The 9,877-nt window shown below is 33.4% G+C and overlaps 2 protein-coding genes across 4 annotated transcripts; one reads left to right on the plus strand and one right to left on the minus strand.

Annotated features, from left to right (window-relative positions):
• The first annotated feature begins 164 nt into the window (after window positions 1-164).
• LOC115695410 (uncharacterized) lies at window positions 165-7,526 on the plus strand. 3 transcript variants are annotated; one of them, XR_009688479.1, is made up of 3 exons: window positions 165-4,276; window positions 5,617-6,848; window positions 6,940-7,526. XR_009688479.1 is itself a non-coding variant. In XM_030622475.2 (2 exons), exons 1-2 carry the CDS (start codon window positions 4,129-4,131, stop codon window positions 6,390-6,392), a joined length of 924 nt encoding a protein of 307 aa, XP_030478335.2. In that variant the 5' UTR covers window positions 165-4,128; the 3' UTR covers window positions 6,393-7,526. The 3 variants fall into 3 exon arrangements, 1 of the variants encoding a protein (XP_030478335.2); XR_009688480.1 differs by having other exon boundaries at window positions 5,617-6,779; XM_030622475.2 differs by having other exon boundaries at window positions 5,617-7,526.
• A 145-nt stretch (window positions 7,527-7,671) lies between these two features.
• LOC115725708 (uncharacterized) lies at window positions 7,672-9,474 on the minus strand. The gene is made up of 2 exons (XM_030655302.2): window positions 9,059-9,474; window positions 7,672-8,110 (listed from the first exon to the last, which is right to left on the minus strand). The coding sequence occupies exons 1-2, from the start codon at window positions 9,254-9,256 to the stop codon at window positions 7,862-7,864; spliced, it is 447 nt and encodes a 148-aa protein (XP_030511162.2). The 5' UTR covers window positions 9,257-9,474; the 3' UTR covers window positions 7,672-7,861.
• Between the last annotated feature and the right edge of the window lie 403 nt (window positions 9,475-9,877).

Raw genomic sequence — 9,877 nt, forward strand, 5'->3', positions numbered from 1 at the left:
AGGATTGATTCTAAAAATCCAACACATCTTACAAATATACAAATCTAAAACAAAGAAAAGAGAAGAACACAACCCAGCCACTTTCCAAAAAGGCCAAGAATGAGACTTATGAGCCTCAAAAGGACTCCAGCCTATGCCTCCTTAATCAACTTATTGTTAGTTTTTAATATATACAACAAAATTATTTTAATATGATCATCATCGTGTCTAAGAATTCCCATTTCTATATATATTGAGTAATTTGTGGCACAAATACTTAAGTTTATCTTTTAGTTGCAATTTAATACCTAAGTTAAAATTTTGGCGCCATAAATACCTTCCGTTATACTTTCAGACATTTTGTAGGTACCTTGCTGTTATCTTGCACACTGGACACCAGCTGGCATGCCACATCATCTTATTAAATAGCCACCTAATATTAACTATTAAAATAAAAAATTTAATTTGATTAAAAAAAAAAGTTTACATAGAACTAATTTATTAAATTTATATGATATACTCTGATATTAATTATTACCAAATCAATTGTTACCTTAAAAAATATATATTCTTGAAAAAACGCTTACTGTCCTAAAAAAAAATAAACACTAAAACTTAGGAACCAGAATCGGGGAAAGAGAAAGGTTGGGGGCTGGATATTCTTCGACCAGGACCCAAGAATTTTCTGGCGTGACCTTCTTCTCCGACCACATGAGGAGTCATCAGCGTCGGGGAGAGAGAAAGTGTTGGGCGAGAGCTTCTTCTCTGACCACGGCAACCAGCCATTAGCATTGATAAGAGAAAGTGGCAAGACCCTTTTCTCTGACCACGGGAAGCGACGGGAGCAGTTGATTATGGCGTTTTTCAGGGCTGGTGGTGATCCCCCTAATTACGGTAAGATTTTTGGCCAAAAAATTGCGAGTTGCTTTTAAAATGTGTGGGTTTTTTGTGGTTTTTATTTTGTTGGGTTCAATAATTGAGGTTAGAAAGGAGTTTGATACCTATAGAATTGTGGTTGTTATATAATAGTTTTTTTTTTTTTTTTGAAGTATTGAGTGTGATAATGATGGTATTCATTGGTGGGTTCCATGTGAGGGATTTCTGACCTTTAAAAAATATTCAATTTTTTTTGGCAGTATTGAGTGTGAATATTTATTAATCTATTCTGAGTGGATGAGATTATTTTGTAATTAAAAAATTTGGAGTTTTACACATAAAGAAGTTATATGTTTTGGAATTTTACATAACACTGTTTGTGAGAAAGAGTGAGAATCTTTAAAGTTTATGGTTGGGTGTTGTTGTGTTATTATTGTAGGGACTTTATGCATGTGCACCTACAAATAGTGGGGTCCATTGTTCTAGATTTCCATGCTTGATGAGAAGAATGACAGACTTTTTTTATGAGGCTTTGTTTTGATTTTGTGATCCATACCAAGTTTTTTTTTTTCCACTTTGTATATACAAACATTCTTCGTGTTCGTTTTTGCTCCCATGTTTAGATGATTGATACTCTTGATCACTTACTGAACTGAATAAAACACAATGGTCATTCAACACTTCATCACCCAACTTTGTCCTTTGGCTAACAAAAGGTGTTGGATAATCCATTGCTATAAGACGATGGCTTGGTGTGCAACTCTCACACTTATTAAGGTCAAGTTTATAATTATTATTATGTTTTTGTACTTCAAGGGGTAAAAAATTTGTGAATTCCACAAGTAAGTCTGGATAATCTTTAAACAATATTTCAACTTCTTTCTGAACTTATGAGATAGGTGGCTTGTTTACGTTTTTGCACTTGATCAAAATCAGTAAGAATGATTTATACATATGATCATCATTTTCTCCTTGGAATCTGGTCTTGATTTTCTCCACAAAAGTTTTTATTTTGTTCCACTTTGTATATACATACTGTTTTTTTAGAGATACAGTCTTTTTTCTGCTTAGAATAATATATATAGTTTATAAAACATAACTTGGCATTGTGGGAATGAATGAGGGGACATATGCTTGGAATTTCTCTGTTTGCTGTTGTTGTTTTATATTACTTTTATCCCACTATTTGTCCCTATAGCTGTATTTTTCTCTCATTTTTACTCCTCTACCTCTTAAATAATATTTGTTTTGTTCATAATAATAAATTCATGGCGAATGTTTAGTATATGTAATTGTAATTGTAATGTATCAATAAAACATCTGAGATTAATTTGTTTATGGATTTTTTTTCTTCGTGATAATTCAGAATATAATTTTTATTTATTTATTTTCTGTTTCTAGTTACTTTATCCTTAGAAAGCATGCCTTCTCCCCATGTTTAAATGGTCTAAAAATTATATTTTTTTGGAAAAGTTTAATTAGGCTCATTATTGGCTACTAGCTCGTGTTATAAGGTCTATATATGTTGTCATTCACAATATTGACCAATTAATTGTATGGCTGAAAGGTTCATGCCTCAAAGTTCTTGCTTGGCTGCCTATCATTCTTTTTGTAATGTGTTCCATTCAGTAACACAATCTTATATATTCTTACAAAAAAAAATTAGTGGGGTCCATTGTTGACTAAATTAGTTGCAAAATGATTTTCTGGATGAAATTTTTAAGAGGTACTAATTTGTTACTTATTTGTGATCTTTTTTCTTTGATTCATAATTAAACATTTGATACTCTAAAGTATTTGACACTTGCAATACATCATGGTGGAATGTTCTTCACACCTTTTGGTAACAGAAAGTATGAGGGTGGGAAGGTTAATTTCTTTGACTGGGTTGATAAGAGTGAGATGAGCAGAATATTGATAGAAGGATTTGCAATTGGTTTGGGATACAAGCTTCCTTTTGGCATGTTATATAAGCCAAAAGATAAAGCTTTGAAGCATGGAAGCATGATTCGAAGTGACAAAGAAGTTAATGAAATTTTGGAAGAAATGGAGATGAGGAAGTGGACAGTGATGTCTGTGTATCTTGTGATGCCAGAAATGACACATGAGCTAGAATGGAAAGTTGATCCAACTACTGTTCCTCATGTACCAACAGCCCCAAAGCTCAAGCACTGTGTGATTGAGGAACTCCCACCAAATTGTGATGTTGTGCCTGATGTGGTAGGGATCCCAGTAAACATGAACAAGGGAAAACATGTTAATAAAACATGTAAGGAACCTGAGGTTGTTATTCTCAGTGATGACGATTCATCTGAGAATGATTTTGAAGATGATGAGGATGATTTTGAAGATCATCAGGGTGGTTCTATAGAGGAGGGCGAAGGGTATGAAGATGAAGATGGGTATTGCACTGATGACTATGTTACTTTTCGGGAGAATGAAGGGTGGGATGATCTAGAGGTTCAAGATGCAGGGGATGATGCATCCCCAATTGAAATACAAAGTCAACCATATCACCCAAATGAAATACAAAGTCAAACACATGTCACAAAACCTATAGACCAGTCCACTACAGACCAACCCACTACAAACCAGCCCACTACAAACCAGCCCACTACAGACCAATCCACTACTAACCTGCCCATTGTAGACCAATCCACTACTGACTAGCCCACTACAAATGAAGGGGAATTTGAATTTAATGAGGAAGAGTATGAACAAGATTTGGAAACTAAGAGAAATGTTGCCAAACCTAGTGACCCAAGTAGATGGTGGGCTAGTGTGACCAAGTTTTGCAGCCAAGGTGGTGAGACAAATGAACGTGATGATGGTTGTATTGAGTCAGAGGATGATTTGGCGAGTTTAGCAAGTGATGATGAAGAAGGTGGTGTTAAGAAAAATTCAACCAAAGAGTAAAATCCATTGTGTGATAAAGAGACTTTTAACTTTGACGAGGGCATGCTATTTGCTAATGTGGTTGTTTTTAGAAAAGCCCTTAATGATTACTTTCTTGCACAAAACAAGGATTTCTAATATATCAGTAATGACCAAAGGAGGGTGAGAGCTATTTGTAAAGGGACATCATGTAAGTGGTTAACATATGCATTTAGGGTTAGTACAGACGGAACAACATTTAGGGTCAACAAACTAGAGAATGAACACACTTGTGGAATAGTGCTGGATAGTAGACTAGCAAATTCAGCTTTTTTGTCCGCACACTTCCTCGAAACCTTTAGGTTGAACCCCAACTTACATTATACCGGGTTCAAGGAGATGGTTTCCAACACAAAGTACTCTAAAGTGAGTAAGTGGTCCTTTTATAGAGCAAAGGACATGGCGTTGGCTATGTTGGAAGGAAGTGTTGCTGAGCAGTATGAGATTCTTGATGATTACTGCAATCGATTATTGGCTACTAATCCAGGTACTGCTTTCCTATTCTGTTTTGTGTTTTTAGTTGAAGAAGCATAATTGCTTTTACTACAATGATTAATTTTTGAAGAAGTATATTTTAATTGTCAAGAAAATATAAATAGAAGAAAGTTGAGATTTGTTCCTATAAAAAATACAAGTTTTCTCTTTAGCACATATAGATTTGACATATAGAATCTCTAATGGCTCTTACAACAGTTTTAACCCCATTGTTTAGAGGAGTTCTGCATATGCTAAATTCAGAATGAATCAAAATTATTGCTATGGTTGTGAGAGAATGTTGTTCATTATTTATGAGTATAGTTTGGTTTTTTTAATATTTATTGACACTATAGTTATGGAAGAGAATCAACCAAAGCATGAGATAAATATTTAGGTGGCGTTTGGTTGGAGGTAATCAAATGGAATGGAATGAAAATGAAACAATTTTTATTCCATTCATTTGTTTGGTTGCATTTTAAAGTATTGGAATAGCATTCCAATGGAATGCTCTTTCCACCATTTTGGTGGAATGGCTATTCCATTTTAAAAAGAAAGGAATGATCATTCCAATGTAACAAGAAAAAAAAATTAATGATTTTTTTATTAATTTTTTTTTTATGCATTTTAAATTTTATTCCATTCCATTCCTATTCCTATTCCCATTCTCATTCCCATTCCTATATTTTCATTCCTCCCAACCAAATGCCTCCTTAGTTCTATCCATTTCAATTACTATTTTTGTTTCATGCCTCGTCACTAAAATAAAACCTCATTATAATATTAATAAGTATAAACTATTTTTCTTTCATTCTTGATTACAAATGATTTCACATAAAATATAGAATTAGTGTACTCTGTACACAAATAAGCGTTATACAAAACAAAAAGGTAGTTGTGCTTTATATATAATGGTATTTTGTCTCAATTAGAGGCTTTCACAATTCAGTAAAATCTTGTCATAGATTTCCTAAATATTATTGTGTTATCATGGTGTTTCTAAAAGGACTATTTTCACTAAATTTTATAGCTAATATCTCCATAGTATTATATCATAATTTTCAATGAAAATTACACCTGCATCTTAATTATAGACATTTCATACTATTCTCATTCATAACTCAAGCCAAATTAGAAGAAAAACAAAACAATAAAAGTAAACATTTCAAATGTATTGAAAGCGTGCTGGCTGGTATCCTTTTTTGAACCATTCATTTTGTAACATTTCAATGCTTTTTCTATGATTCAATTTATGTTATACATTTATGTACTATTTTTTTAATTGCTCAAGATATAATGTGTCTTTTTTGGTTTCTTACGTTCAACTGCTAATGTTGTTGTTTAATAATGTAGGTAGTACTGCTAAGATCAAGACTAAAATGATTGGAGAAAAAAGAGTGTTTGAGAGAGTATATATTTGTTTGAAAGCATGCAAAGATGGATTCAGAAATAGTTGTAGACTGCTAATTTGTTTGGATGGTACTTTCTTAAAGGGTTATTGCAAGGGGATATTATTGGTGGTTGTTGGGATAGATGCTGAGAATGCCATTTTCTCTATTGCTTATGCTGTTTGTGAGAAGGAGACAATAGATTCTTGGTCGTGGTTTTGTGATCTACTGAAGACAGATTTGGAAAGTGAAAGGCCAGATTTATACACATTCATGAGTGACAAGCAAAAGGGCTTGGACAATGCAGTTGGAAGAGTTTTCACAGGTTCAGATGTTAAACATTGTGTTAGGCATCTTTACTCTAATTTCAAGAAGATTTTTCCTGATTTGTTGATGAAACAAATGTCGTGGGTTGCTGCAAGAGCAACGATTATTGCTGAATTTGATAGAAGAATGGTAGAAATCAAAGAAGTCAATGTCGCTGCATATAATTGGTTAGTTGCAAAGCCACGTACAGAATGGACAAAGGCTTACTTTTCTGAAGGTGTGAAGGGTGATGATCTTTTGAATAACCTGTGTGAGTCTTTCAATAATGCCATTACTGATGCCAGGGACAAGTCAATCATAACTTTGTTGGAAAAGTTAAGGTATTGGCTCATGTGTAGGTTTCAAAAGAAAAGGGAGACTGTCACTAGATGGAATGAACCAGTAGGAAAAAACATCAGGAAGCTCATAGAGTAGAACAAGAAGTTTACTAAAAATTGTTTGGTGACAAGGGCAACAAAAGTGATTTTTCAAGTGGACTTTCCAGGCACTATCAGCTATGCAGTCAACCTAGTTGAGAAGACGTGTTGCTGCAAAAGGTACCAACTAAGTGGAATCCCTTGTGGTCATGCATTAGCATGCATATGTGAGGTAGGTCATGAAGTTTGGGATTACATTCATGACTGGTACAAGAAAGATACGTTGTTGAAGGGTTATGCGGGTGTGATACACCCTATGCTAGGTCTTAACCCAATTGAACTGCCAGAGGAAACAAACATGTCAGGGAGACCAAAAAAGAATAGAAGAAGGGATGCTGATGAACCACCACCTGCAAATACAACCAAGACAAGAAGATATAGATAGGTGCATAAATGTGGCAATTGTGGTGTAGCAGGCCATATTGCAAGAAAATGCCAAACAACAATTCCTCAAGTTTGTTATCTCTGAATTTTTTTTAGTTGCATCTATGTTTGTTTAATGTTATTGGTTAGTAACTAATAAGATAAAACTTGGTGATTTGTAGGCGACTGTTCAGCCAAAGAAAAGGGAAAGGCCACCATCCATTAACCAAACTGAACAAACCAAGAAGAGGAAAGAGAGATTGAGGAAACAAAGGCTGAGGGAGAATACTGCTGGGGGAATGGCTGATGCTAATATATAACAATTTAGTGGAGATAAAAACCTTTTGATTAACTCAACTTTTAGATTAACTTAACTTTTCTAACCTTTTGATGCAAATAGCAATTAAGTTGGAGATGTCATCATTTTGAGCCTCTATGGTTTAATTTTCTAATGGTTCTCACTTGGTTAATTTTCATATCAATAGGCAACATTGTTGTATTTTGTAGTTGTCTTTGATTCATACAATTCTCAAGTTAAGTAGGCTATGTTATCATGGAAGCTTATCTTGTAAAATTTGACAGCATACTTTTTACTAGTACCTACATATGGATTTGTAAGTTTGATACACTATTAAGCTTTATTCAAATCATGATAATTAGACTATAAACTAGTATTGACTTTCTTTATCCTTCTCATTATGAAAAGGAAGCAAATCTAGCCTTATTCATGCACTTTGCTTCTGGAGGTCCCCTATTTTAAAAGGAAAAATAATAATCCTTAATTCTCTTTATAGAAAATTTTCTAAGTTTCACTTTTAGTGCGTATGAATAATCAAATTATATATAGAACATGGCCAACAAAATTACAAATCTCTTTCATAAAAGCTTTGGAATGAGATAACACATAACAAAAATGAACCAACAAAACTTAAAAATCATATCATTAACTAAGTTCAACCCACTATTCAACATAACATATAATTTTTACATCTTTAAAGAACAAAAAAAAAACAAGAAGAAACATCATTAAAACAACATTTTAAACACAAATTACTATTAAAACACCAAAAAACCAAAGCACATAATTGCTTTTCTTTTCCTTAATCATTGAGGTGGTTCCATTTTATCTCCAAAACTGTCATCTTTGTGATGGCTGCTGCATGGGCTCCTAAAAATTGTAGAGGGACAACCACCGTGATGATCACCATAGTTGTAAGGTGGAGATCTTTGTGGCTGCCAAGAACAACACCCACTCATCAAAGCTTGCCCACTCAAACCTCCATGAATACAACATCCAACTCCACAATTGGGGTGAAATATCTCAGTATCCACCCACTCAAAAAAATCACAACCCTGTTCATAAAATTACAAGATGTTAATCACAACCTTGTTCACAACTTTCTATATTAATAGTGTTTTCTTAATTTATTTATTTATTTATTTTGAGTTCTCCCTTCTCAAATATGAGTCTTGAAACTACTTCAGCTTATCTCAAAATCCTTGCTAATTGCTCTTATGTAAGAGCTCCAACACATAGATTTTTGAAACTATATAAGCCTGTAATAGTTCACCAAGACATAATATAACTTAAGAATGAATACTAGCATATTATAAACAAGAACCACTCAATCAAACCAATTGTTTCAACATATCTAATTGATGAAAATGCATGCACTCAATCAAAACATAGATTAAGCTAGCTAAATAACAATACCACTAAGTAGTTGTTCTAGACATGATATGATCTCCAAGATTAATTAATAATCAACACAATAACTGCAAAAATCTCACATCAAAATTTTGGGGCCTTTCTTTAAATCCCATACTATTAAATTAAAGTCATTTAAGTAAACTGACTTTCAAACGTGCCTTTTTCGAGTCAATAACCACAACAAACTAATCCATTTCATATCTTAATTTTACATCTAATTCTATATATCCATTTATGCAAAAGAAAAGAAAAAAAATTATTGCAATGATAATAATAATAATCACAATCAAATATTATCTTTGTCACGATTTAATATTTATAATCCTTCTTCAAATTTTGCAAATTAAATCTGACCAACATTACTTATCACGAAATTCTTATTTATATTATAAATATCAACTTGATAGTGACACTGACACAAACCTTTTTCCTTCTCAAAAAGAAAGGTTTTTTTTTTTTTCTGTTTTTTGTATTAGTTTAAATTTTGGTTCCCTCATATAAAAGTCCTTGATCAAAGATAGATTAAGAAAATCGAAATCCGAAAAATTGGACAACAAAAAAGAAGAAAAAAATGGGGCAACAATTCAAACCTTGAATTTATGGCAACACTTGAACATTCGACCTGGATTCTTCACCGTCTTTGAGGTACGAACCGCGACTTCTTGTGGTGGTTCGCAATTACACACCCGTCGCCCTATTTTTCTCATCCTGCTCCCTCGATCGATGGCTGTGGTCAGAGAAGATGAACCTCGAACGTACCGTAGCTGCTGGTTGGTTGTCGTGGTCATCTCGCCCAACGCTTTCTCTCTCCCTGCGCTGATGGCTCCTCCCGTGGTCGGAGAAGATGGTCTCGCCAGAAGATGATGGGTCGTGCCATCGTGGTCGGAGAAGAACCTGCAGCCGCCACTTCTTTCTCACTCCCCGACTCTGGTTCCACACTTTTAGGGTTTTCTTTTTGTTGTTTTTTTTTTTTTATAATAGTTACCTTTTTATTTTGAAGACAATGTTTTTTAATAATTAATATTAGATTATATTATATAAATTTAATAAATTAGTTTTATGTAAAAAAAATTTAAATTAAATTAAATTTTTTTTATTTTAATAGTGAACATTAGGTGGTTATTTAATAAGATGATGTCACATTATTTTAAATGATGTGGCATGCCAGTTGGTGTCCAGTGTGCAAGATAATAGCAAGGTACCTACAGAATGTCTGAAAGTGTAACAGAAGGTATCTATGCCGCCAAAATTTTAACTTAGGTATTAAATTGCAACTGAAAGATAAATTTAGGTGTAACGCCTTGACCCACAGGGACACCACGTGTGTACTTTTACAAACTTATTTCTAACTAATCTATTAGTATAAGAAAAGTATGGTTTAATTAAAAATCCCATAATTAAATTTAAAA

Source organism: Cannabis sativa, chromosome 6 (assembly GCF_029168945.1).
Source record: "Cannabis sativa cultivar Pink pepper isolate KNU-18-1 chromosome 6, ASM2916894v1, whole genome shotgun sequence".
Classification (NCBI taxonomy): Eukaryota; Viridiplantae; Streptophyta; class Magnoliopsida; order Rosales; family Cannabaceae; genus Cannabis; species Cannabis sativa.

Excerpts from the sequence above, each read along its gene's own strand:
- LOC115695410 (XM_030622475.2), top strand. The coding sequence starts at position 4,129 with ATGGTTTCCAACACAAAGTACTCTAAAGTGAGTAAGTGGTCCTTTTAT. Across the intron at positions 4,277-5,616 it reads ATTATTGGCTACTAATCCAG|GTAGTACTGCTAAGATCAAG; the intron begins GTACTGCTTTCC and ends TTAATAATGTAG.
- LOC115725708 (XM_030655302.2), bottom strand. The coding sequence starts at position 9,256 with ATGACCACGACAACCAACCAGCAGCTACGGTACGTTCGAGGTTCATCT. Across the intron at positions 8,111-9,058 it reads AGTGTTGCCATAAATTCAAG|GGTTGTGATTTTTTTGAGTG; the intron begins GTTTGAATTGTT and ends TTTTATGAACAG.